Source organism: Candoia aspera, chromosome 2, assembly GCF_035149785.1.
Source record: "Candoia aspera isolate rCanAsp1 chromosome 2, rCanAsp1.hap2, whole genome shotgun sequence".
NCBI classification, from domain to species: Eukaryota; Metazoa; Chordata; class Lepidosauria; order Squamata; family Boidae; genus Candoia; species Candoia aspera.
The window spans coordinates 8,072,236-8,100,135 of NC_086154.1; the positions used below are offsets into that span (position 1 = coordinate 8,072,236).

Genomic DNA, 27,900 nt, shown 5'->3' on the forward strand with positions numbered 1-27,900 from the left:
GGGGGAGACCGGCGCGGAGGAGCGCTCTGTGGTCTTCGCGGGGTCGGAGCAGCAGCGGCGGGAGGTGAGCGGAGGCCGGGAGGGAGGCGAGGGCGGGAGCGCGCGGGGCTGCCTCGTTTCCTCCGCGGGGAGAGTCAGGTGAGCGACCCCGCCGGAAAACGCCGGCTGCGCCCCGCGCCGCCCCTCCCCGCGTTTCCTGCCTCGGGAGCTGCGCGCTTTGAAACCGGGGCAGGCAGTTTCCTGGCGGTCGGGAGATTTAGGGGGTCTCCTTCGCGTCCGCGTTGACGCTCTGTGATTTTGGGGAGATGCTGTTTCCTTGGCAACCGCACGGGACGGATCTGCCACTGCTGCCTCCCGGGACGTTTTGGGTTTTTTTTCCTTCCGAGTCCAGCCAACAGACTCTCCCATCCCTGTATTAACCAGGTCCGACCCTGCTTGACCCAGCCGTTTTTTTAAAATAGCCATTGAGGACGATTTGGGGCGTTCAGGTGTAGAGGTAGTCCTCGCTTACCTCTTGTTTAGTGACTGTTCAAAGTTAGGATGGCGCTACAAAGGAGACTTCCAACTGGTCCTCAAAGTTGTGGCCGTGAAAGTGATTTGGGTGCTGGCAACCAACACTACGATGGTGACAGTGTCTTGCAGCCATATGGTTGCTCTTTGCCACATCCAGCTTCTGACAAGCCAAATCAATGGAGAATCCTGCAGGAAGCCGCAAGTCACGGTCATGTGACATTGTTGCCTAGATACTCAGGCACCCCAAGTTTGGCTGATGAAAACTTGGTCCCTGAATTTGGGAGACTAACTTTGCAAAGGTGGCTTTTTGCCTACCTGAAAACACAAATCCCAGAGCAATTCAGGCAAAAGCAAAAGCCTCTATTAAGGGGGGGGTGTCAAGTCCTTTTATAGGGTGCAGAGACAAATGACACATTTGGTAGACGTGATACGTCATAAGGCAAGTAATCAAACAATAAAAGACATTGATTACATGTGAGAATTGAACAATAGGAAACATTGAATCTAGATAACATTCCACAGGTGGCAAATTTATGGGCTACGTCACTCCCTTTCCCTGCCACTCCCTTTCCCTGCCGGTTTTGTATCATCTTAAAACTTGCAAGTGTATTCACGGACTTTCAGAATACGCTCTCTATTGTGTAGTTGCTGAAAAGGCTAGTTTTTCCACGTAGAACCAAAAAAGGATTTTGGTAAAAGGAAAACATGGTTTCCTGAACTTGAAAAGAAGGCACGGATGCCATGCTTAAATGCTAATATCACCTTTTTAAAAAACCTAATAATGAAGCCTAAATATTCCAGGTAACAACATTGCACTTAACGACCCATGGTGATGTTTCCTTTTATTGCCAAATCTAGCCACCAAACATAGGATTTCCTAGTGGTCTTCCATTCACGGTGATTTGCTTAATAACCTCAGTCAGAACTGATGTTGTAAGCACATTCATGGGACGTCATCTTTATTTTTTAGTTTATATATCCAATTTATTCCCCATCCATCTCACTTGGAGAGCAACTTAATGACCGAGCTGCTTAGTGACAGAGTTGCCAGTCCCAATTGCAGTCAGAAAGGAGGACTACCTGTATTGTATGGTGATGTGCCCAGAGTGGTTGTAGACAGGACTTTCTGCCCTTTTCTTATTTGGAACTGAGGAGTTTAATGGACAAAACTGGTGCCTTAAATCTGGCAGATGCTTTGGGCACCATTTCATCTTTTGAGGCCACTCAGCCCTCTCCAAGTAGCCCCAAAAGTTTGACCATATCCACTTCTGGGACCTTTTGCAGGCTGAAATATACATGGATTTTCTACATACATTCATTTGTAGGTGTGTGTATCTGTATTTCTCTCTATGTGCATGTATGTGAATGTGTAGAATCTCCCCAGCATTTCCAGATGTCTATCTCAGAAAACCCTTTGTGCTAAGAATCTGTAATTGACCCAAGCCAGCAAATGAATACCAGGATTTGAACTCAGACCTCGCTAGTCTTCTATGTGTCAAATGAATCACAATGAATACTAGAGGTTAATCTAATGTTTTGGCACTTTTCCTTTTTCATTGTAATGTATGCTGTTTTGTTGTTGTTTGCACATGTTGTGCAGCCAATTTATAGACAATAATTAAACTAAGACTTGTATATGAATCTTACAGAGAAAAAGGTTGCCAACAAGAGCCTTCTGGACAACTGAGAATCACAAGCAGCATTAAAAAGGAAAGCAAATCAAGCCAGCAAACAAATCTTTTCCACTTTCTCCAGAGAACCCCAAAACTCCCCAGCAGGTGACAGACGAGGGAGAGAAAAACCAGAAGAGAGTTTTTGAGCTGCAAAGAATTATGTGGAACTCAAATATTCCATGAAAAGGTCAAGGGGGATAATTTCCAAATTCTGAGAAAGAGGGAAATATCTGGAAGTCAGTGGGGAGGAAGAGGTCATCTGGATAGCTGCAGAGGGCAGAAAGTAACGCAAACCTCACCCTGTGAGGAAGGAAACAGTCGCTTGGATCAAAGGACCACCAAAGAAATCGTTTTGATCTCCTCGAAAATCCAAGAATATCATTGGTGGAAAAGCCCCACAGAGGTGTATATAGTGGGAAAAGAACAGATTACAAGTCACAGGTGATTATGCATGAGAGAACCCACACTGGCAAGAAGCCCTACCAGTATTCTAGAGGTGGCAAAAGCTTTATCAAGGACACCACCCTGGTGAATCACAGCAGGACTCACACAGGGGGGAAACTGTATGAGTGTCCAGATTGTTCGAAAAGTTTCAGTTGGAAGTCTAAACTGGTGAAACACCAGAGGACTCACACAAGAGAGAAACCGTATGACTGTCTGGATTGTGGGAAAAGTTTCAGTCGAAATTGCAGCCTGGTGATGCACCAGAGGACTCACACAGGAGAGAAACCATATGAGTGTCCGGATTGTGGGAAAAGTTTCAGTCAAAATTGCAGCCTGGTGATGCACCAGAGGACTCACACAGGAGAGAAACCGTATGAGTGTCCAGATTGTGGGAAAAGTTTCAGTCGGAATTCCAGCCAGGTGATGCACCAGAGGACTCACACAGGAGAGAAACCGTATGAGTGTCCAGATTGTGGGAAAAGTTTCAGTCAGAATTCCCACTTGGTGAATCACCAGAGGACTCACACAGGAGAGAAACCGTATGAGTGTCCGGATTGTGGGAAAAGTTTCAGTCAGAATTCCCACTTGGTGAATCACCAGAGGACTCACACAGGAGAGAAACCATATGAGTGTCCAGATTGTGGGAAGAGTTTCAGTCGGAATTCCAGCCAGGTGATGCACCAGAGGATTCACACAGGAGAGAAACCGTATGAGTGTCCAGATTGTGGGAAAAGTTTTAGTCGGAATTCCCATTTGGTGAATCACCAGAGGACTCACACAGGAAAGAAACCGTATGAGTGTCCAGATTGTGGGAAGAGTTTCAGTCGGAATTCCAGCCAGGTGATGCACCAGAGGATTCACACAGGAGAGAAACCGTATGAGTGTCTGGATTGTGGGAAAAGTTTCAGTCGGAATTTCAGCCTGGTGATGCACCAGAGAACTCACACAGGAGAGAAACCGTATGAGTGTCCAGATTGTGGGAAAAGTTTCAGTCGGAATTCCAGCCAGGTGATGCACCAGAGGACTCACACAGGAGAGAAACCGTATGAGTGTCCGGATTGTGGGAAAAGTTTCAGTCAGAATTCCCACTTGGTGAATCACCAGAGGACTCACACAGGAAAGAAACCGTATGAGTGTCCAGATTGTGGGAAAAGTTTCAGTCAGAATTCCCACTTGGTGAAACACCAGAGGACTCACACAGGAGAGAAACCGTATGAGTGTCCGTATTGTGGGGAAATTTTCAGTCGGAATTCCAGCCTGGTGATGCATCAGAGGACTCACACAGGAGAGAAACCGTATGAGTGTCCAGATTGTGGGAAAAATTTCAGTCGGAATTCCCACCTGGTGAGACATCAGAGGACTCACACAGGAGAGAAACCGTATGAGTGTCTGGATTGTGGGAAAAGTTTCAGTCTGAAGTCCAACCTGGTGATACACCAGATGGCTCACAAAGCCGAGAAACTTTATCAGTGTCCAGATTGTGAAAAAAATTTCAGTTCCAAGTCCAAGCTGGTGATACACCAGGGGACTCACACAGGAATGAAACCATATGAATGTCCACATTGTGGGAAAAGTTTCAGTCAGAATTCCAGCCTTGTGATACACCAGAGGACTCACACAGGAGAGAAACCGTATGAGTGTCCAGTTTGTGGGAAAAGTTTCAGTCAGAATTCCAACCTTGTGATACACCAGAGGACTCACACAGGAGAGAAACTGTATGAGTGTCCAGATTGTGGTAAAGATTTCAGTTTTAGGTCTAGCCTTATAAATCATGTAGGTTTACACATAGGAGAGAAACCATTCAAATGCCCAGACTGCGGACGGTGCTTCACAACAAATTTTTCCCTTTGCAGACACAAGAAAATCCACATGGGGCAGAAGGTGATGAGTGTAGAGAAAGCTTGAATTTCACTTCTCATGTCCCATTAGACATCCAGCTGAAAAATATTTAATTTCTGGGCTGATACTTTTTAGTCAAACATGTCTCAGTATGAGAGATGACGGAGGAGAGAAAAAAGTGGGAAATGTTAGTTTGAGAAAGGCCAACAATACTGTCTGGCTCTCAGCAGAACTCCCCAGTAAGCTGCTGCAGGTCCTAAAAGATAAATGAAAAAGAGAGAGGAGCACTCAGATTTCATGAGAGAATATATTAGGGAAGCTTGTGACAGTGACAAAAGGACTGTAAAGTTTCAGACGGAAAGGCTCTTCTGCCTTGCAGCTGAACATGATGGATAAGAGCGGCAGGAAGATTGAGCTGAAGAGGAAAGGGATTGTGGTTTTGAGCGTAGGATCTTCAGATTTGTGAACGGCCCCTGCTGTGATCCTGTTTGCCTGGAGGTGCCTCTTGTTAGCCTTGGACGGCTGTGGGCGATAGCAGTGCCAAGGGGCTGAGCCTTTTGTTGCATCCCCCTCGGTGGTGGAGGTGGGAGAAAAGAACTGCACACTGGACTATGTTTTATGTCTAGAAATGGATTGTGTAAGAACCATTCATGGCTTTTGAGAAGGAAAGAAACTGGGTAGTGTCAGCGTTGCTGTGAACGTGGGGCCGAGGAAAGGCAAAGCTCCCTTCCCAAGACATGGGAGATGTTTCCATTTCTTTCCCTCCTTTCTCAGGGCTTCTTTTTAAGTTTTTCCACTGAATCCCTACAAGAAAAGAGAGGAAAATTATTTGGAGCCGCTAAGTGGTATTTTAACTATGCAGATGAGCGGTCCTGATTTTGCTGAGTTCAGAAGTCACCAAAGAATTCAAGGCTTGTTCATTTTAGGAACCCAGTTCAGAGATCAAGTTATAATACTTTTTTTCCCCCTAGTAGATCACTTTGCACATGATCCCTTTGCAGAGGGACACTCAACAACCAGGACCAGGCCGAGGGTGGGGAGGAAGCAAGAGGCTCTTTTGGCCTGAGACTCAAGCTCTGAGTGGCTTCAAATGTAAACCTCTGCAAAGTTGCTAAGCTTTGAGATATTCAAATTACATTTAATTCTCTCTCCCTTCCTCTCTCTCACTCTTTTTTTGTGCCGTGTTTTTGTGCACACCTGTTATGATGCCCCATTTTATTACGGTTAGGAGCTGCAAATGCTTGAAATGCTTCAAAAGCCTCTGGATCTTTGAGGGGGCCATACCATAATGCAAAATCTTGCATTCTAAAACTGTGTTTAGAATCCACCCCAGGGAGGACAAAGTATACTAAGTGGCTACGGAATACTGATGTCTTTGGGGAATAAAATGGGACAGTAGGACAGAGGGAATGGAATGGAATGGAATGACTTGGAGAGGCCATGGCTGGCTGGGGGGCTACTGCAGTGGTTTATTGCAGATCATCTGTTTCTTTTGATTACCATTCTGCAAACACTTTGTATTTTTTATTTTGGGAGATGTCTCATATGTATACCCAAACCCCAGAATGCAAAAAGTGGGGCAATGGGTATGAGTCTGAAGATAATCTTAACAATTTATGTCATGCTTAAGAATTAAGTGCGGAAGAGAAAGAAAGGAATATTAAGTGAATCTGAATATGCAAAGATACAAAGAGACCCATTAACACTGACACTAAGGGAACAGTGGAATACCCAACAAGTAACCCCTTTACAATAAAAAGAATAGATAAATTAGACCCCCACAAACCCTACTAAAATATATATCTATTTACTGCTAAAACTCTTGTGTCTGTTGGTTTGTTTGTAACCTCCAGTTGCGCAAAACAGTGCATCAGAGGGCAACAATCTTTGAACCAGGGTGCCTCACATGGGCTAACTTACAAAATGCCAAGACACATTACTCCTGTGTGAATGAAATTTCAGGAAGTTGTGGCTGTTTCAGCACTGCTGCAGTCGTGGTCAGCTGAGGTCACGTGATCCTCATTTCCAACTCTTGCTGACACCTTCCCGCTAGTCAATGGGGAAGCTGGCAGTCTAAACTGGATGGTTTTCGGAGGCTCTCTGCCAGCTTCCTATTAGCAAAGTCTTTGCTTGCGGGACTTTTGCAGGGAAAAGTCAATGTGGGGTAAGCCCACCCACACCCCCTCTCTCATGCACCCTCCCTGGCCCTTGCCGCACCTCTTGAACAACCCCTCGCAGCTTCGCATATTCTCCCAGACCGACGCCGCACCCTTTCGCAGCCTCCCTGACCTGTGCCACACCTCTCATGCACGCTCACCACACCCTCTTGTGCCCTGTCCCTGACCCACACCGTGTTCCTCTGCCCCCCTCCTCTCCTCTGACATCCCCTGTAGCCATCCAATACTCTATTGTTTCAGCCCCCCCCCCCCGTTGGAAGTCGGTCCTCAGCAACCACAGACGCCGCTGCTGTATTGACAGCTTTCTAGGCGCGCGGGTTGATTTTTTTTTTCTAGAGCGCCATCTAGCGACAGGAGGCTGAAAAACTTTTTAAAAACACCCACAAAATCGGTCGAGTAGTAGTGAAAAGCATGCTAACCAGATGTTGCAAGTCATGAAAAAGAACTTATAACTGTGGACCTCAGGAATATGATAACTTTACTGAAGCAAGACACAGGTCTGGTAGGAAGGTACAGAGCGAGGGAGTTGCATGACTATCAGCGTATCAAAGTTATACATGGAACAGTGGTAACGGTGCAGTCTGTGTGCCAGCGTGCCTGCTCAAGCGTTAAATATAATTTTGCATAATTGTTGCCATATGTCAACAATGTATGATAATGTAATTAAAATTATTTACTGTGATTTGGGGTGAAAATGTCCAAGAAAAGAAAATTGTAAGCATAAAGCTCAAAAACTTGAAGAAAAAAAGAAACAAGGGTGCCTAACAAAATCAGAAGATGAACCAAACCGTAGAATATGACTTTGCCTAGGGCACAAAAATGTTTCGAGCTGGGCCTGAATTTAAGTGATTTATAAAAATGCTGAAAAACCCGGGTTCCGGGACAAAATGCTGAGTTACCCCTTTCCTTGTAGACATAGATCAACGAACAACCACGTATTGGCTATGTTTGTTCAGCCAACTGCGAATCCATCTGGTGGTGGGATCATCCATCCCACATTTTATCAAGAAAGAGACAACGGTCAACTTTATGAAATGCCGTATTGAAATCTAGGTATATTTACAGCATTCCCCTCATCCACTAATCTACAGGTAGTCCTCAGGTTACAATAGCAGACCAGAATTTCCGTTGCTAAGCAATGCAGTTGTAAAGTGTGATGTCACGTGACCACATCACTTAGCAACTGTAATCCCTGCAGTCCCTGTTGCCGTCCTTAAGCGAGGACCACAGGTTGTTAAACAAGCACTTCCTCCCAACTTCCTGCCAGCTTCCAACAAGCAAAGTCAGTGAGGAAGCCTGTAGGAAGTTGCAAGTCCCAGGCAGCTCACAAACAGGATGGCAGGCACATAAGTGGTTGCTGCCAGGTGGGAGAGGGAATGAGGGGGTGGCCAGGGAGGCTCTGCACAAGCACGGTGGGATTTGGGTGGCTGCTGCTGCCGAGTGGGGGAGGATGCACAAGGGTGTATGAATGGCCGGGGAGGTGTGGTGCAAGCACAGCAAGACTTGAGGAGGGTGCATGGTAGAGGGAGACTTACCCGAGCAACTTGTGACCTTCCCTGCTGGTTTCCCCACCAACTTTGTTTGTGGGAAGCCAACAGGGAAGGTCACAAATCATGATCCTGTGACTGCTTGGGTTCTGGGACTGCTGGAACTTCAAGGACTAGTTGTAGCCACCACTCATTCAGTGCCATCGCAACTTGGAACCGTCACTGAACAAGTGGTTGTTAACCAAGGATGACCTGTACTCACTTTGTCCCCAGAAAAGCAGTAAGATTTGTCCAGCACAACCTGCTTTGAACAAAGCTGTGCTGGCTTCTAGTCAACACCCGGTTCTTAGAATTCTAAGCAGCAGAAAAGATCTCATCTGAGAGTTTCCTGGTATGGATGTGAAGCTGACATGAAAATTCCCAGTTCCTCTCCTGCCTTTGATCCCAATCTCTGTCAGTCCTCTGACTTCCCACCAAGGAAATGGGTGACAAACCCTAACCAATTTTACTCACCTGGAAGGCTGCCTTTGGCTGAGGCTGAGCATTAGGATCCCTGGCATCCTCCATCAAGTACTGGGCATTAGAGGGAATGATTAACTGCAGAATACGCTTCTGGAATGAGCCACCACAGTCAATTAGCAGGAACAGTAACTGGTGCCCTCTCTCTGGAGCAGCCTCCTCCTGGAGACCTTGCACCAACCCTGCTGGCCTTTTGCAAGGCCTTAAAGACCAGTTTTGCCATCAAGCCTGGGGCCCTGATAGTGTGGGTGAGCCCAGTTCTTGGCTGCACTGAGTGGAATGATTGTTAGTGCTGTTGCCCAGCTGCTATTTTATTATTTATACATTTGTTTGTTGTTTATCCTGTTTAATTGTTAGCTGCCCAGAGTCATGTCCTTGAGATGGGCAGCCATATAAATTTGATTAATTAATAAATAAATAAAGTGGGAAAGACTTGGATGGCCCCAACCTTATTGGCCTTTGGAAAGTCCCTGAAAACCTGGCTTTTCCCCGGGGGCTTTGGGCCAGGTTACACCCATCTGTAATAATGGAAATTGATTGGCCGTGGTTATGTTACACCTGGTATGTGCTAGTGTTTATTTTGCTGGGTTTAATTTGGTTTTTATTCTATGTTAGCCACCCAGAATCAGTTTGCAAGCTGGGTCGCTATATATAGGGAGGGAGGGAGGGAGGGAGGGCCCCTCCATGATCAGTGGGGTGGGGAGTCTGGGCACAAAATGCCAGCTGTGTAGTACTAGGGCAATCTCCTTTTTTCTGAAAGTTGGGACAACCATCCAGCATAAGGAGTAGAAAGTTTTAGTTCTCTTTATCTATTACCCAAATTGAAGCAGATCGGTGCTAATCCAAAGGGGGAACAGTGAGGATGTAAAAGGATTGCACCCGCATCCTCCTGGGGAAAAGTCGATTATGGATCCGCTTGGTCAGTCCAGAAAGTACAGCCTCTGCTTGGAGGCGACGCTGTCAGCCAGGCAGATGGAAAACAGGGGCGCTTGCCACAACGAGAGAGGAACCTCTCACCATGTGTACGTAGAGGAGCGCAGAGATGACCTTGGAGAAGGCACCCCGATTGTGTGGCAACACACGTCTGGGGCAAGAGCGTGAGAAAGAAAACTGCCTTGCCTTGACTTCCTTGGGTATAAGAGGGAAGGAAGAGGAAACACTGCCAGGCTTTTGAGATGAAAATCTGCTCTTCAAGGTAGTCTGGATCAGGGAAACACGCCGCACGAACTCTACTATATCGATGGAGGCTATAACAACAACATCTTGAAAGCCGGATAGCATTTCCCCTTCCCTCCGTTTACACCAGAGTGTCAAGGCGGAGCAGTTTTAAGTTTCTTTCTCACTCCTTCTTTGCCTAGAAAATATTTCAGTTGGTTCTCAGGTCTTAATTTTTAAGTGTATGTCATGGCCAGGGAAAAAAAATGGTTACGGTAGAAGCTGGCAATGGATGGAAGCATCACTTATGAGCTTGGCCCTAGTTTGGGGGTTTCGGTGTGCAGGCGCCCCCTTGCCCCAGCAGCCATTTTGAGTGAGCACCCATAGTATTCCAAAGCGTTTGTCCCAAAAGACGCCAGAGGCCCTGCTTTGAATTACAGGGAACTGAGAAAAGCCAGTGTCACTTTTATTGTTTTAATAAAAAGATAATACTTTGAAAATATTTCTCCACTGATTGACAGTATCCACTGATTGCTGGGGCCAATATTTGACCAAATTTATTTAGACTCATCAAATGGCGAGCCAGGCTTGGGAACAAGGGGCAAGGAAGGGTGGGAAGAGGTAGCACTGCCTTCTTCGCTAAAACCTGAGAGACTTATAGCTAACCATGGCATCCCCAAAAAGTAGCACCTTGTAGCTCTCCAGTTAACAACTTTGAAAGGGGGAGAGAGTTCAAATCTTTTGCCCCTCCCACAGCAGCGGCAGTTCCGCATGTCGCTTTAATCCCAGTGGATTGGGGATTTCTCCGGTCGCCAGGAGGAAAATTCCCCTCGCCATAGGTGACCAGCTCAGGGGCTAATCACTAGGCTGCTCTGAAGTCTCACAAGCCATTGCTTCCAGCTGAATTTTATCTCCGCATTCAAAAACACTGATACTTTTGCCCAATGCATACATTTTCTGGTGGGCCAGGCACGGCGAGTGCTGCTTCAACTTCTGGCTGTATTCGGGGCATTTATAGGGCTTCTCCTCAACATGAATGATCGGGGGGTGAATCAGTTTTGGCTGCTCAGGGAGGTTCCTGCTGCCGTCTGTGTTTTTATACATTCGTTCCCCCACGTGGATTCTCTGATGAGAAGCAAGGTAGGTGCTCCGGCTAAAGCTATTTCCACACTCGGTGCATTTATGGGGTTTCTCTCCTGTGTGAATCCTCTGGTGGGAATTCAGGATCGCCTTCTGACTGAAGCTCTTGCCGCATTCCACGCAGATGTACGGCTTCTCCCCGGTGTGGATCCTCCGATGCTTGATCAGCGTGGACAAGTCACAGAAGCTCTTGCCGCAATACGAACAGCTGTACGGCTTCTCCCCAGTGTGGATCCTTTGATGCGAGGCAAGGAGGTCGCTGCGGATAAAGCTCTTCCCACACTCCAGGCATTTGTACGGTTTCTCCCCTGTGTGGATCCTCAGGTGTATCTTCAGGCTGGACTTATAACTGAAGAATTTCCCACAGACGTTGCACTTGTATTTTCTCTTCTCATTAGATTTCTCTTCAGGGATGGAAGTGTTATGGAACCCCACAGTCTGGGAAGCGGTATTTTTCTTGCACTTATCTGTAAGATAGTTTCTCCTCGTCCTTCTCAGCGGACGCATCTCTTCCAGCTTTTGCGGCTCGGCCCTTTTGGATGCAACCTTCAGGACTTCCCTGCTATTCTCACTCTGCCGGACATCACCTGCTAAAATAAAATAAAGAGAGATCTAAAGAGGGCAAAAGGGAGAAACTAAACCTCTAAAGTAGGATTGTTTAAAAAAAAACAACAGCAATCTGCAAGGTTTTATTTTACTAATCTGCTGGAAGGGAAAAAAAAGTCAATTTTTACAGCCGAAGTGTAAATGTAATCTGCTAGCAATTCCTTGATTTTTAAAAAGTGGCTCCTAAAGAACTCACTCCTCTGCACCGGAGGAAGGGTGGCCACAAGAAGGGAATCCAATCTGTGCATGTTTACCTGCTTAAAATTCCTAGCCACCATAGGCAAGTAGGATGTTGTCTTATTTCTTTAATTTACAGGGCTTAAAGGCCACTCTAATCAGAAACTGACTCTGAGGGGTGCACAATGCCCCCCCAATTCAGAATAAAAGAAAAATAAAATCCCCCGTATAAATCCACCCCCCCCACATATACCACCATCAGCCCAACTGCAATTAAAACTACTTCCATCATAGGTGGGACAACCTTATAATTTGATCCCCCTGACCTGATGGAATAACCCAGCCTGTTTAGACTTTCTGAATGCCCAAAGGGAAGGGCTCATTCTAATATCCAGGGGGATTCTCTTCACCACTGACAACGGGTGCTGCTCTGAACAGCTCAGAGGAATCGGAGTCCTACAAAGGGCACAGGAGGATGTGGAACTGGGCTCTTTGGCCTAATCCAAAAGGACATGGCAGGGTGGGGGAGGAAGAGCTGTGTCCTCGCAGCTGTTGGACTGCAAATTCTATCAAAGCCTAGCTGGCTGTTTGCCTAGGTTGCTGGCAGCAGCTGCTTAGAAGGCAAAAGCCTTTAGGGTGAAACTGTTGGGGGTCTTGTCAATTTCAGGCATCAGCTGCCAGCCCCCTAATTAAGGTCACAACTCTGAGTTGTTAACTTGTAGTTAGCACCTTTTGGGGAAGCCTTGCCTGCAGAGAAAAGCAGCTCAGGAAGAGATTGCTTGTTTAAGTGATCTCTCCACTCTGCGAGGAGGGAAAAAAAGAGAAAAAAAACAGGTCAGGCACAGGACAAGTGTACTGACTGTAATAGCGAACATGTGAGTGAGAGAGAAATGCTGCAAAGATCTTAAACATGGGCATTGGTTGCAAAGTTACTTTTTCATCACCATCGTAACTGCAAATGCTAAACGAGGACCACCTGTATTGAGAATTCTGGGGGAACTGAGATGAAGAAAGGGGGAAGGGAAGGGAAGGGAAGGGAAGGGAAAGGACTGATGAAACACAGCCAAAGCCAAAATATTTAAAGCATCCTTCCCCAACCAAATACACTGCAATACAACCCTCAAAATTCTTCTGCCTTTGCCCATGCTGGCTAGGAACTCGAAAGACCAGGTTTACCCAACATGCTTAACTAGATTCCTGAATTAGCCTGTGTTCTAGCTTCACACTAGACACTGAAATCATAACTGTCCTCCCACACTTGGACTGTTTTAGATGTTTCATCGCTTGGATTTTTTATTCTTTATTCTTTATTTCTATTTATAGTCTTTTTATTGTATTTTATTTTTTGTATTATTCTGATGGTCTTAATCACTTGTTGTAAACTGCCCAGAGGCCTCCGACGGGAGGAGATGGGCGGGGATAAATTAGATAAATAAAAATAAAGAAAGAAAGAACGGTTGGGGACACTGCAAAAAACCAAACCAAGCTTCAAAGTAACCAAGCTTAGCATGTGGTGTGAAAGCAGCTCCTCAGCGTTTCCCCAACCTGCAAGCTCAGCCAAAGCATTGCAACCCCAACTTATGTGGAAGACGCCTGGTTGCAAAAGGCTGGTGCACAGGGAAACCATACCAATTTTCCTTTGGCTTATTCAATGGAGGCCCAGGAATCTTTCTTTTTTACTCACTGCATGAATTTCCAGCTTTCTCCTTTTCCTCAGGGAACGGGCTCGGTAGACTCCCGCCGCCATCAGATGACTCCAGTTCTGCCTTGGCCGAGGGAACAGCTGCTGTCATCCGCTGCAATGGGAGACAGGATCAAAACATGAAACTGAGCTTAGAAATGGGGAAGGAAGGCAATGGTAAAGACACGCAAGGATCAGTCTTGCTGAGAAATCTGCCTGGTGACTTAGTTTCCTGATTTTGTGCTAAATCTTTGTTATGCTCACCTAATAAGGGAAAAGAAATTTATCCAGCTGGGGAGGCTGATGTCAGCCTTCAGTTTTTTCCTTGGGAGCTTTTCAAGTCTGAGAATATGCTGCATTTGACAAGTTAACAGACTGTAATGCAGTCTGGCTCTTTCTGATTTGGTGGCCTTACGAATCTAAGAAATTATGGTTGGTCACACAGTCAACCAGATGTTTAGACCGGATTTAGCATTTTATTCCACCTATTAAGTCCTTCCTAAGGACCTGGGATATTGATGATGTTATTGTTATTGTTATTGTTATTATTGCGTATTATGGATTCCTTAGTTTGAACTACAAGCAGGCAAAGATGTGAAAACAGGTAAAAATAGATACATTTGTCCTTGTAGTTTTCTTGCCAACCAAATGGAAGGGAATGGTGTGCCCTGCTCAAGCTTCCCAGACTAGCCCACCGCCCTGGGATCTCCTGGTGGTCTTCCATCCAAAGACTGATCAAGTTCCAACTGGCTTAATTTTTCTGAGATCAGTCCGGTGCTGTCACCTGCTGTGGGACCATGTAAATCAAACTAATAATTTTCAAAGAAAAACACTGCCTGGAGCATCACCAAGAATAGCTCTATATTCAACCGCAAATCCCCTGAGAAGAGTTAATCTTCTGCTGACAAAAGACTACAGTTTTGCCCAGTTAAGAAATAAAGGCAGAGGCATGCCAAACTTTTGCAGATAAAAAGTTTTCTCTCTTCTAGTTCCGGTCGAAACGTCCTTGGGAACGTTTGGCCAGGAAAGGAGATCCGGCCATCTGCTCCCCCACCTTCCCACTGACTGTAGAGCATCCGTGGACGGGAGGGGAACGGGGGCCTTACCTGTTGTTCCCATCTCAGAGATTCTCTCTGCATCCAGAGGAAATCCTCGGCCAGGGCCACCGCCTGGGTGCAGCACGCAGGGCCTCGCTCCCGGACCCAGCTCTGGATCTCCGGGGGCAGGACCGTCAGGAACTGCTCCAGGATGAGCAGCTCCAGGATCTGCTCTTTGGAGTGTTTCTCCACCTTCAGCCACTGACGGCACAGCGCCTGCAGCCGGTCGTAAACCCCGCGCGGCCCCTCGGCCTCCTGGTAGCGGAAACGCCGGAAGTGCTGGCGCTGCTTCTCCCGGCTCAGGGCATCCCGGTGCAAGATGGCTGCTTTCACCTTCCCATAATCCTGCCGGTCTCGAGCCTCCAGGTTACTGAAAGCCTGCTCGGCTTCTCCGCGGAGGGAGGGCAAAAGCCGGGCTGCCCACTCTTTCCGGGGCCACCGACAAGCCTCGGCCACTTGTTCGAAGGAGGCCAGGAAGCCCTTGGTGTCGTCCCAGGGTTTGGGCTCCTCCGGCCCCTGGCTGCCGCCCCAGCCGGCATGCAGGTAGCCTGCGGTGAGGACCAGGTCTTGCCACTGCCGGGGCAACCCTTCGCCCGGCTCTCGCACCTCCCCTCCCAGTTTCTTTGGACAAAATTCCCACACACTTTTCCCCTGGACGTTGCTCAAGGCTTTCAGGCTGGCCATCATCTCCCCCCTCTTCTCCTGAATGCAGAAAGGGAAGCCTGCAAACACGTCGGCAAATCCGTGGGGCTGGGACTTGTCCGAGGGCTCTTTTCCTGCTCAAAGTGGTGTGCTCGCTTGGTTGGAGAAGCAATGGTTTTTCCAGAAGACTGAATCTTTTGCTACAGGAGAGAGAAGGGGGGGGAATGGGAAAAAGCCAGCCAAAGCAACCAGGTTTACACCTGGTTGAATCATTTCTGAGTGCCCAGCCGGACTGGTCCTCTGACCAAAAACAAACAACTTCCTGCACCTAAAAAGCTAGACTGTCAAGGGCCAGGGGAATGTAAAAGAATACGGGGACAGTGAGCCAGCAGGTAGGGAGTAAGCAGGCACTGGGGAGACCCAGCTTCTGGCCCCCCTCCAACCATGGGACCTGCCTGGAGGACTCAGGGCCAATCTCTCTCTCTCCCCCCCCCCCACCTCTCTCCCTCTCTCTCAGCCCAATCTACCTTCCAGGATTGTTGTGGGGAAAGAAAACAGGAGGAAGAAGTGCTATGAATGCCCGATTAGGCTCCGTACAAAAAGCAGTATATAAATCTAGCCAAATATTAATAAATAAATAAATTGTAGTAGGGCGCTAACAAGATGCCTCTCTATGAATTATAATCAAACAGAAAACACAAACAAAATATATGACCCAGAACAATGCTGGAATAGAATCACTCCTGAACGCTAATACGCTATGCAAGAAGGGGCTGCATCTGACCTCAAAAGTTCCTCTAATCACGCTGATTAATTCATCCATCCCCTATCTCTGGAAAAAACAAATTTCTTTGCTCAAACATGCACACATCACCTCCCTACCCTCTGGACACAAACCAGCCACATAAGCCTTGTTTTGAAATTGGCTTCTTTCAAAAAACCACCACTGCAGATTGAGATGGTACAAGACGGTTTGTAAAGTCCAAAGTTCTGGCCACAGCAGAGCAGGAAGCTGCTGTCACAGTAATTTTCCCCAACCGCATATCCTCCTAATCTGATCATCAGGCAGGCTGGGGATAATGGGCATTATAACTCGTGCCTAATGGGCTAATTAAATGGATGACTGATAGGCAGATCTGAACTGCACTGAAATTTAAAAACATTGAAATAGATTTCTGCCATCTAATGGATCTATGTATCTCTCATCCGATGGAAATAGCTTTTCCTTTTCCAGCTGGACTTATAGTTTCCCAAAATGGAGGCTCTACTGTAAATTGCTTTTTTCCATCTTCTCATCAGGAATTGGAAAAGCTCCTCGTATAACTACAATCTTGTATCTGATAAATATCAGTTTGTACACCCCTTTTCTCACCCCATCCAAGGACCTAAAAGGGAACAGCTTTGACCCAAAGATCAGCCACTTGTTCATAGAATCACGGAACGCAAGGGCTGGAAGATACCTTTGAGGTCATCTAGTCCAACTCCTTGCTCAGTGCAGGAATTCACCACCACATCATCCCCAGTAGATGACTGTCCCATCTCTAAACAGACAGCTTCAGTGGAAAGTCCACCACCTCCTCAGGCAGTCTGGTCCACCAGCATTTTCCATCCAGAAATTCTGCCTGATGTCCAACCAGACTCTGCTTCCATGTAAGTGAAACTCATTTTTTTTTTTTAGCCTCTCTCAGGTCGACTCAGCCTTCCATCCTTCCGAGGTCAGTAAAATGAGCACCCAGCTTGCTGGGGAAGGTGACGACTGGGGAAGGCAATGGCAAACCACCCCGCTATAGTCTGCCAAGAAAACGTCGCAAAAGCGGCGTTCCCCCAAAGGGTCAGACATGACTTGGTGCTTGCACAGGGGACCTTTCACCTTTCACTTCTGAAACATTTCTTCCTCCTTTCTCCCACCCCCCAAAGTGGCTTTTAACCATCTCCCCCGATGAACAAATTTTAAGAAACTCAGAAGGATGCAACCTGGATGGGACTTTAGCTGGCCTAGTAAAACAAGGCATTGATTCTGTGGGTTGTTTTTCCGCTCAAGGTCAACTCAGCTGCTCTTTGTGCCTTTGAGGCAGTCCTGACTCCTGGCGACCTCCTGGACTAGTCCCTGCAGGTTCTTTGGCAGCCGTTTGCCATTGCTCTTTTCTTCCCAGGGCTGAGAGGGAGGGGACGGCCCAAAGTCACCCAGCTGGTTTCATTCCTAGGACAGGACTAGGACTCGCAGCCTCCGCGTTTCCACGCTGGTATTTCACCCACTACCCCAACCTGTCTCCCATTGTTGTTATTCATGGGGCTTCAACTCTTCTTCAAGCCTCAACTCCTTTGTCAAGAACAAGCCCGGATAACCCAGGCCAGATACTACTTCCTTAATCCTCGCCACCAGGACAACTTAACAGCCCCCCAACACACCCCAAACCAAGCTTGGGCGCAACTTCCCTAACAGCGAAGCAAGGACGGGGCTCCACCACGGTTTCCTCTCCTGCAGTGCCAAACTGACTACTCTTGTGACGTGCGGACGGGTGTCGAGCCAACCCGCACAGGGTTAGGCTGTCGTGGGAACTCACCCAACTTGGAGGGCGCCACCTTGGAGAAGGTGCCGGGAAGCGTGAGCGCTAAGGAACCTCCAAACTCCCTTCTGCTGATCGGAGGGAGGACCGCGGCCCACAGCTCTGTGGGACTGCCTCACCCATCATCCCCGGCCACCCCGCCTGGGGATGACAGGAGCTGGAGTCCTGGCCCTTTGCCCGCCCCACCCCTTTAAGGACTTGCCTTTTCCTCTGCTTGGCTTAGAAAGATGCAGCTCGCCCAGGCGCTCTCCAAGGGGAGATCCGCCGCTTTCCAGATCCCGAAACTACGGCCGCTCCCGGGGGAGAAAAAGTACATCCATACGACCCAGTTTCCAGGGGAGGAAACAGGACAGGAAGAGGCGGGGAGAAGCCTCTGAGGCGCCCGTCTAGGAAGCTCATCTCGCTCTCACTTCCTCCCTCCTCGTGCTTTTGCGAGCGGACTTTCAGCGAAGGTTGCTGAACGCCAAATAGGTTTTGCGATCGCTTTCCTTTCCTTTCTCTTTTTCTCTTTCGTTTCTTTCTCTTTCTTTCCCCTTTCTTTCCAGTTCCCTTTCCTTTCCTTCCCTGTCTCCACAAATAAGGCACTGGCAAACCACTTCAGTAGTTTTGCCAAGAAAGCTACATGGACTTCGATCTCAGAAACTGAACCAACTTTGGACATGATTAATATTTGGATAGGGAGCCATCAGGAAATTTTTGAGCTGTAGGCTAGAAAGGAAGTCAGAAAGACTTCCAAGAAGAAGGCAAACTCTTTTTATACTGCAGGTCCATGCAATTTTCCGGCATCAGACTTGACTCCAGCAGACTACAACTTCTAAATTAAACATCCTGGCCATTGTTCTTGAAATGGCAAAGACCTCGATTAAAGTATAATAAGGGAACCCAGCTGTCCTTCAGTCTTGCTAGAGGCAGGGAGTGAATGGTTCTGGGGTTGCTCTAAAGCAGTGTTTTTCAACCTTGGCAACTTGAAGATATGTGGACTTCAACTCCCAGAATTCCGCAGCCAGCAGAATTCCCCGCGCTGGCTGGGGAAGTCTGGGAGTTGAAATCCACACATCTTCAAGTTGCCAAGATTGAAAAACACTGCTTTAAAGCAGGAATGGGAGATGTCACCCTCCAAATCTTGCTGAATTACATTTCCCAGCATCCCTCCCTACAAACCAGTCAACTTGGACCTGTTTTACTGTACAAATCTCACCAGTTTAAATGGGAAGATGCAAATGGCCAAGTGGTACAGCCCTCAACCTGGATACATTTGAACGTTCTCAACTACCATCCCCATGATCCCCAGATCGCATGGGCATTTCAAATAAGCCTTTGTTACTTCAGTAGCAAGTGTGTGTTTGTGAAAGAGAGAAAAGGAGAGACCAAATTTCTGCTTCACTCCTGTTTACGTTTAGATGGGGTCCTGAAAGAGGGCTCACCCCGGATTCCTCAGGAGCTGGAGAGGTGGAAGGAGAGAGAGAGAGATGCACGACACCAAGCTACCACTTTCGTGTTGTGCCTTTAAGGTTCTGTGTAGGTTCTATGTACCGTTAAGGTACACCAGGGCAGGCAAAAATCCGTCTGGTACAGTATTCTTTCCCACCATCTCCGGCAGAAAAGCTCTTACATGCGCTTGAGAGAGGAGAGAGAAGGCACAGCTAGAAAAGGGGGATGGGAGTAGGCGTAGGATGGGGGGATCCTACGCCGCCCTCCCGCTCCTGTCCTCTGCATTTAGACGCAGCGCTGAAAAAGGATTCGCTCCGGATTCCCAGAGGCCGGCCTGGCGACTGGCTGCTCCAGGATGTCGAGGGCTACCTGGCCCTTTCCTCGCGCGTGAGAAAACTGGAGTCCGGGTCTCCCGCAGCCCGGGCGGAGAAGCTTGGCGTTTGCGGAGAGCCCGGGAGCGGCGAGTGGAGCCGGGCTGGGGAACAGCTGCCTTCCCCCGCCAACCTCGAAATTCCACTTTGCCAAATAAAATCGCGATAGTCCTTTTTACAGGAATTGCGTTGCCGGCGTATTATCTTCCTTCTCCTCCTCGTCCTCTTTAGCTCGCTATTCGAAATGTGCAGCGCCTGGCGCGCATTACTGCGCAGCGCTGGAGTAGAGGAGAGAGCAGATTCCTCTGGCACCCCACATTATATCAGGGGCGACCTGGCCAACCTCTCATCCCCCCCCCACCTGAAACCCCCAATCATTTACTTGGGCTTTCATCTTCCTTGGCCACTTGGAGGAGGAAAATAGATCTGTGCTCACCTCACACAAAATGCCTAACCCCGATTCCGAGTTAATCCTTTTCCTTGGCGGTGCAAGAAAGGGGATTTGCCCAATACACATACATGGCTACACATTCTGGCTAGCCCTCACGCCGCTTCACGTGCAGGTCCATCCCCACGTAGCGCATATGGCACCATTTTTGCCGAAAGAGAGAACCAAGGCACGGAAGTTTGGCAAAAGTCGTCTCCAGCAAGAAAAGCCCCGGGGGCCAGGGAACTCAAAGCGGCCTAGAGAAAATTAAATGCGGGCAAGGATCATAAAAGGCGGCTGCCCGGGATGTGTTCCGGAGAATCAGAGCAGGGAGGATCTAGTCCGCGTTCTCACGACGCGCTAAACCCCAAGCTAACCAACCGCGCTGTGCAAACCTGTGCGCGCGCGCGGTTGCTTTAGAGCCCAGTGTCGTGCGAACTCACAAAAATTGGATTCCTCGAGTAACCCATAGACGAGGAAGGGATGCGGGGTAGGCACGTCGTGCAGGGAGAGCCTTCAAGTCGTTCTCACGTTGCTCGCCGGTGCCCGTGAAGGGTTAAAACCATCGAGGTCGCGCTAGCCAGAAAGGCCGGGAAGAAACTTGCGAGGCGGTTCGGTGGTTGCCCAGTTCCTTCCTGTTGCTGGGGGGCGGAGAAAGGTTAGTTGCAAAGTGGGGAAAACGAGGTTTGTATGCTGCACTCACACCGGCCTCCGGCTCCCGTGCTTTGCCTTCCGGCCAGTCCCGTGCAAGACTCGGGTCGGTCTTGTTGCAGAGGTGAGTTTTAGCGGGTGGGAGGGATGCAGGTGTGAAAGAGGGCGTTCTTAACCCAGAGAAAGCAGCGCAACCCAGCCCGCCTTGCGCGGTTGCCGCTCTTCGGGATGGCTTCGTAGAGGATGCTGCCCGCGTCTTTGCCCTCCAGCGCCGGTGCACGAGGCGTGGCGACCGCGGCTCTCCTGCTCGGGAGTCAGCGCCTGTGACGGCAGTGGGGCTTCCTCCCAGGTAAGCGGGCAGAAGACTGCAGCCTGAGGGGCCCCCCAGCTTTCCCCAGGTCTGGGGGTGCTGTGGTGTACAGTGGTTAGAGTCGATGAAGATTCTCAGTCATCCAGGTGGAATTGTCTGTAGGTTGAGTCATGGCAACTGGATTCCTTTCTTTTTGGTTGGGACGGTCCAAGCAGCTTCTTCACATATATGGGGTCCCCTCACCAACCTTTGCCCAGGCTGAAGAAGCTGCTTGGACAGGCAGCGACACGTTTCTACCAAAAAAAGAAAGAAATCCAGTTGCCATGACTCAACCTGCAGACTGGTTAGAGTCCTCCTGGGGTGGTTAAAGAGGGAGGGGGGCTGTGGAGCGCCCCAAAAGATCTCGACCGTTTGGTGGGCGGGAAACCGAGGCATGAAAATAACCCTGCTTTTTTGTCAGCCTTTTGTCTGAGGAAGAGTTTGGGGGAAACTCTTCTTTGATGGGGCACCTCTGTGGGGTTGGATTTTTTTTTTCCCAAGGGATCAATGCAACGAGGATTGCTTTGATTTCCTTTGGAAAATCCTCAGTTGACCTCCCCAACTTCCAGAGGGAGAGGAGATGCTGCAGCCTGAAGAGAGCCCATCCTGTCAAAGGTGCAGCTTAACCACTAGGTAATGCTACCCAGTTTGACTTAATTGACCTCATCCACCATTACTCTCCAGCCGGGCTAATGTAAATGCTGCAGTGTCTGTTTATTTTTGCGCATAGTCCAGAACCTGCTGTTGCCTGGTGTGTAAGTAACCATTTTCTTTCTCCCTAAATACAAGGTATAACAACATGCAATCAGTTTACCATCTCCAGCTAACTTTGAAGCTAACACGCGGGGGAGATGGGCAGTGATAAAAATATGATAAATAAATAAAAAGTAGCCAGCATAATTTTTGTACTCTCTTTCTGCTTTCCCATCCCGTTTAATGTTTTTGTTCGTTCATTAGATTTATCTTTTTGTGCAGAACTTGGGGGTGGGGGGATGTCTGTAACTCTCCCTCCTTCTGTTTTTCCTTGCAACAACCACCCTATGAGGTAGGCTGGGTTGGGAATATCTTGGAGAATTCTTTGGAGAATTCCAAAATTGGCCCTCTTTTTTGTGCCTTTTTGCTGAGTCCTGCTAAAAGCATTGTCTGGTTAGAAGATTTCGCGGTGTTTTGTTTTGTTTTGCTCCACAGACTAGGATTGCAAATTGGGATTTAAAAACAAAATTAATTTTGTATACAGGGACTGAGTTGCAATGCCTGGACAGGAAGGAATCTTGACAGGATTATATATTTTTAGCTCAGTAAAGCCTACAGTTCTATTAAATATACATTTAAGTGAAGGAGGTGCCGATAGGTGCATCTAGGTCCTTTGGATGGGGTGTGGGTGCGCTGCTGATGCCTCCTTAAATCATGGTTTTCTTGGGTTTAGAGGCCTGTTATGCAAGCCCAGGAAAAGACGCAGCTGCTTTAAAGAGGGACCAGCAGGCGCACAGTGTCATTTCTGCTTCTGATCTGCATTCTGACAATGCTGTAGAGGAGTGTTTCTCAACCATGGCAACTTGAAGATGTGTGGACTTCAACTCCCAGAATTCCCCAGCCAGCATGGTTGAGAAACACTCCTCTGACACATTGTCCACGCTTAGCATTTACTCAGGAAGGTTCAATTGCTACAGATGTCACCAACCAGCTGGGTCTCTAGAAGGATTGATTAAGGTAAAGGTTTCCCTTGACATTAAGTCCAGTCGTGTCCGACTCTAGGGGGCAGTGCTCATCTCCGTTTCAAAGCCGAAGAGCTGGCGTTTGTCCGTAGACACTTCCGTGGTCATGTGGCTGGCATGACTACACGGAACGCCGTTACCTGCCCGCTGAAGCGGTGCCTATTAATCTACTCACATTTGCATGTTTTTGAACTGCTAGGGTGGCAGGAGCTGGGACTAGCAACGGGAGCTCACCCCGTCACGCGGATTCGAACCGCCGACCTTCCGATCGGCAAGCTCAGCGGTTTAACCCGCAGCGCCACCGTGTCCCAGAAGGATTGATTGCAACTGGACAACAAAACACGGCAGGAGTGGCCATTTCTTTTCCAGACAAATATAAGGTGCTGGTCACCAACTTTAAAGACTTGAATGGGTTAGATCTGGGTTAGGTATTTGCAACACAACCCCCTTCTCCCCATTCCTTGAGGGTCTGTGTTCCTGCAGACTGACAGTATTTATTTCTCAGTCTTCGGGTCTCCCTGCAGAGTTGAGACCGATTTCTTCATCAACTTTGTCCAGGACCTCACAGTGTTTCACGGTTACATTGGTTTGAAGAAATTTGGTTTCAACTCTGTTTGCAACAGGGGAGAATCTTTAACTCTAGTTTTATATTCTTACCGAGAATCACACTTCAGCAGCTGACAACATAAGTTGAATGAAGTAAATCAATGTCCACCTTACTGGATTTCTATTCTCCTGTGCTTTTGCTCCTCACAACAATCCTGGGAGGTTGGATTCTGGAGGTAATGTGAGTGGGCCGAGGTTGCTCAGTGAATTTTATGGCTGAGGAAGGTATTGAACCAACTTTGGCTTGACATCTTAATGCCACATTTTCTGATCTGGGCATATCTTCAGCCATACCACCAGAGTTCTCAGCAGTGACCATGCTGACTAGAAAAATCTGTACTACCAGAATTCTCAGCAATGGCCACTCTGACTAGAGAATTCTGGGAACTGAAGTCTGTACTCCCAGATTTCTTAGCCATGGCCATGCTGACTGGAGAGTTCTGGGATCCAGTGTCAGTCTGCAGGAATATAGACCCTCAAGGAATGGGGAGAAGGGGGTATGTCCATACTCCCAGAATTCTCCACGATGGCCATGCTGCCTGGAGAATTCTGGGAACCGAAGTCCATAAATCTGGAGGGTACCCAAGTTTGGGAAGGCTATAGTAGTTTTGTATCCCAGCAGTCCTTGATAAATAAACAAATGTAATGACATTTATGTCCTTGTGGCAGGCAGATTTCTTGAGTGGCTGCAAGCAGAACCTGGCTGGACCTTTCTCCCATCAACCAAATTGGGGCAGAAAGTCAGAAGAGACAGAGAATTGAAAGTGAAGGGAGGGAGCCGAGCTGGACCCAAGTCACTCTGGACTTGGGGAGTTGAAATGGCCTCTAAGGAGGAAGAGGAAGACTTGACAAGCCCCTTGGATCAACAGGATTATTTTCCAGAGGAACGGAAGGAGAAGAAAACAGAAGGGCAGAGTCCTGGGGATGTTTCTGAAGGAACTGGGATGAGCAACCATGTTGTCCTGGTGAAAAACGAAGAGAAAACATTGCATGAGAAAGACGCCCCAGAGATGATGGAAATCTCTCGATCCAAACCCGGGCGCACTCTGTTCCCAGCTCCTCAACGTTGGGATGATTTATTGCTGACCTCCATCGAAAAGGCGGTCAACACTCACCCAGGAAAATGGATGTCCCAGCTCATCCCAGGCCTCAAAGAAGAAGGGGAAGCATTTGAGGACAAGGAGATTGGGGACTACAGGAAGGTGAAGGCAGCCATCTTGCGGGTTGATGCGATCAGCACCGAAGTCCAGCGGCAACATTTTCGGCGGTTCTTATACCGAGAGGCGGACGGGCCCCGGGAAGCCTGCAGCCGTCTCTGGTTCCTGTGCCATCGATGGCTGAAGCCAGAGAGGCACACCAAGGAGCAGATCCTGGAGCTGCTGATCCTGGAGCAGTTCCTGGCCATCCTGCCCCCGGAGATCCAGAGCTGGGTCAAAGATGGCTGCCCTGAGACCTGTGCCCAGGCAGTGACTCTGGCTGAAGATTTCCTCTTGAGCCAGCAAGAGGCTGAGAGACCAACTCAGCAGGTAATAGATTTCCAGAGGAATAGATTGGTTCTGCAGGGTTAAGCTTCTGCAAAATGTTCCAAGCTTAGAACATTCTAAGGTTGAAACAGTTTGAGGTAGGATGCTTCATTAAGGGGGTCTTGAACCAGAATTGTTTCTCTCCCGAAATCGATTGCAATTGAATTGATTAGCCTCAACTTCCTACATGCTGATGTTTTTAACAGTTGTTCAGTCATTTTTACCTGGATCGTTAGTCAATAAGAACAGGTTTTGCAGATTTGTTGAATGACAGTCATTTATAGTCTAAATGGTGTGACGTGCAAGGAAAGATGTATAAGGAGGGCAAAGGAAGAAAGGAAGTTCCTGCACCTCACTTTACAGTTCTTAAAATAACTGTCTGAGAGAAAGAATTCAAGTAATCTAATGGTTACATAACCATAAAGGGAGAATCCAAGGCACTGATTAGAATTGTCCTCTGTTCTTCTAACCTTCTTCTGGGGATCTCTAGCTGATATTTCAGTTAGGGGGAAAAATATTTGTAGCAGATCACAGTTACAGTAAGAATTGTGATCCTCTTAGTGGTATTCTTCAGGTCAGCCCTGTTGCTCAGCCCTTGAATGGGGCTTTTCCTGCCTTTCCAGGTGCCGGAGTCATTTGAGGAGACAGGGGTGATCTCCCCAAAGACCAGTGACCGAACCTTGTCAGACACTGAGCAGAGCCAACTGAGTTTGGACATTAAGCAGGAGCAGCCTCTGGATGATACCTCTTTAGGTGAGGCACCATTCGTAAGTGCAAAGTCCCTTGAAGCGGATCTGTCAATTTCAAAAACTTCTCATGGGAGATTCCCCCCTGCTCCAAATTCCCTTGTGTTCAGCTAGGCTGGGAGTACCTCCCTCGGTTGGGGATCCTGGAGAGCTTGTGCCAATTAAAAATAGTCCAGTTCAGTCAAAGGTAAATTATGGGAGTAAGCAAAGGACTAAGAACACAGACAAGGAAAAATAAATAGCAAGTTGAAAAATTCAACCCAGAGTTCTCATTCGTGGCACAAATGACCATCCTTTTTCTGGTGATTGGATGCTGCCAAGAACCTGCGGAAATGGACAGAAAAGTTGCCAGATCATTTAGTTAATTAATTGAAAGAATGTCTAGCTGCTTTAAAATGATTTTAAAATAATATGCAACCTTGCAGGCTTGTTTCGTGTCATGGCTTGGTTCATTTGCCCTCTTGATTTTAAAGAACTCACCCCTGAACAAAGATAGAAGGGTTTTATAATAATGTTTGTCCAACTCTTTGGGGTTTATTTTAGATGATCTATGCACGAGTGAAAACAATGCAGGGATTCCCCAGCTGCGAAAGAGAGAACCTGTGTTGCTCCATGAGAGACCTGCGGGAGGCACCGCAGACGCCATTTCCATCTCGGATGAGCAAGGAGCCATGTCTGAAAACCAGCAGAGGCCAGAAAAGGCCTTGAAAAAACTTCCAAGGAAGAGGGTTCAAAAATCAATTTCTTTGGTGGAGGGCTACAGAAACCTCACTGTCACCCCAACAGAAAAGAAGAACACCGCTGAGGGTGACCCAGCCGTCAAGATCATCGTGTGCAAAGAAACCTTCGGCCAGGGTTCCGATCACATGGGAGAGAAAATCCACAAATGCCTGGTGTGTGGAAAGTGCTTCAGCCTCCGTTCACGCCTGATCGTCCACGAGAGGACTCACACGGGCGAGAAACCTTACACGTGTTCGGAGTGCGGACGGAGCTTCAGTGTCAGCTCCAGCCTCATCGCGCACCGGAGAACCCATACGGGAGAGAAGCCCTACAAATGTTCCCATTGCGCAAAGAGTTTCAGCGTGAAGTCCGGGCTGATCGCTCACGAGCGGACCCACACGGGAGAGAAACCCTACAAATGTCTGTACTGCAGCAAAAGTTTCCGCCGCAACTCGGGCCTCGTCAGCCACCAGAGAATCCACACGGGAGACAAGCCGTACCAGTGCTCGGTGTGCGAGAAAAGCTTCAGCGATATCTCCAACCTCATTACCCATCACCGGATCCACACAGGGGAGAAACCCTACAAGTGTTTAGAGTGTGGGAAAAGCTTCAGCCAGAGCTCGTACCTCAACAGCCACCAGAGAATCCATACGGGAGAGAAGCCGTACGAGTGCTCCGAGTGCGGGAAGACCTTCAGCGTCAGCTCTCGGCTCCGGAAACATCAGAGGAGCCACACCGGGGAGAGGCCTTTTGTCTGCTTGGACTGCGGGAAAACGTTCAGCGAGAGCTCTGACCTCCTGGCCCATGAGCGGGCGCACACAGGGGAGAAGCCCTACCGCTGTTCCTTCTGCGGGAAGAGTTTCCTGCGCAGCTCCGAGGTAGTGAGCCACGAGAGGATCCATACGGGCGAAAAACCGTACCAGTGCGGGGAGTGCGGGAAAAGCTTCAGCGTCAGCTCCCGCCTGAGTGCGCACCGGAGGATTCACACGGGGGAGAAGCCATTCCAGTGCGTGGTGTGCGAGAGAAGCTTCAGTTACAAGTCCCACCTCATTACTCACCAGAGAATCCATACTGGGGAAAAACCTTTCCAGTGCTCCATCTGCGGGAAGAGTTTCCGCGGCAGTTCCAGTCTGGTGGCGCACGAGCGGACGCACACGGGAGAGAAACCATACCGGTGTCTGGACTGCGGGAAAAGCTTTACTCAGAGCTCAAACCTCATTAGTCATCAGCGAATCCACACAGAGGGGAATTCCTGAGATCTCCCTCGGATGGACCTCTGTGGATAATCAGTGGGATCTCCCTTTTCTGAAGGAGACATTGGTTCCTCCCCTTTTCCGGAAGGGGCGTGTTTTCAGCAATTGTGCGATAGCAAAGGGTTTCCTTTTCCTCTGTTCAGAGCAGGACACTGATGTTACAACAAACTGGCATATGTGTATGTGTGTGTGTTCACCAATCTGTCCAGACCAAAATATGGGAGGTTGGGGGGCACTCAATAGTTGTTAATGGTTTGATGCCTGGAGGGTAGATCAGATGGGTAGACGGTCACCCCTTCTCTTCAGAATCCATCCTGGATCCGCATTGCAGGGTTTACGTTTTCTTTTTCCAGAAAGGGAGAATCCGCCAGCTGTGGAACAGAACTGAAAA

General features: G+C 48.3%; 2 protein-coding genes across 3 annotated transcripts; one reads left to right on the plus strand and one right to left on the minus strand.

Moving 5' to 3' along the window:
* LOC134488878 (zinc finger protein 850-like) lies at positions 1–27,578 on the plus strand. 2 transcript variants are annotated; one of them, XM_063291219.1, is made up of 4 exons: positions 1–64; positions 2,163–4,058; positions 4,215–4,384; positions 26,450–27,578. In XM_063291219.1, exons 2-4 carry the CDS (start codon positions 2,634–2,636, stop codon positions 27,510–27,512), a joined length of 2,658 nt encoding a protein of 885 aa, XP_063147289.1. In that variant the 5' UTR covers positions 1–64; positions 2,163–2,633; the 3' UTR covers positions 27,513–27,578. The 2 variants fall into 2 exon arrangements, with proteins under 2 accessions (XP_063147289.1, XP_063147288.1); XM_063291218.1 differs by lacking the exons at positions 1–64; positions 2,163–4,058; positions 4,215–4,384 and adding exons at positions 20,596–20,721; positions 23,937–24,793; positions 25,414–25,543 and having other exon boundaries at positions 26,080–27,578.
* On the minus strand, positions 10,236–15,646 carry LOC134488885 (zinc finger and SCAN domain-containing protein 30-like). The gene is made up of 3 exons (XM_063291227.1): positions 14,518–15,646; positions 13,415–13,526; positions 10,236–11,534 (listed from the first exon to the last, which is right to left on the minus strand). Exons 1-3 carry the CDS (start codon positions 15,193–15,195, stop codon positions 10,663–10,665), a joined length of 1,662 nt encoding a protein of 553 aa, XP_063147297.1. The 5' UTR covers positions 15,196–15,646; the 3' UTR covers positions 10,236–10,662.
* Positions 27,579–27,900: the final 322 nt, after the last annotated feature.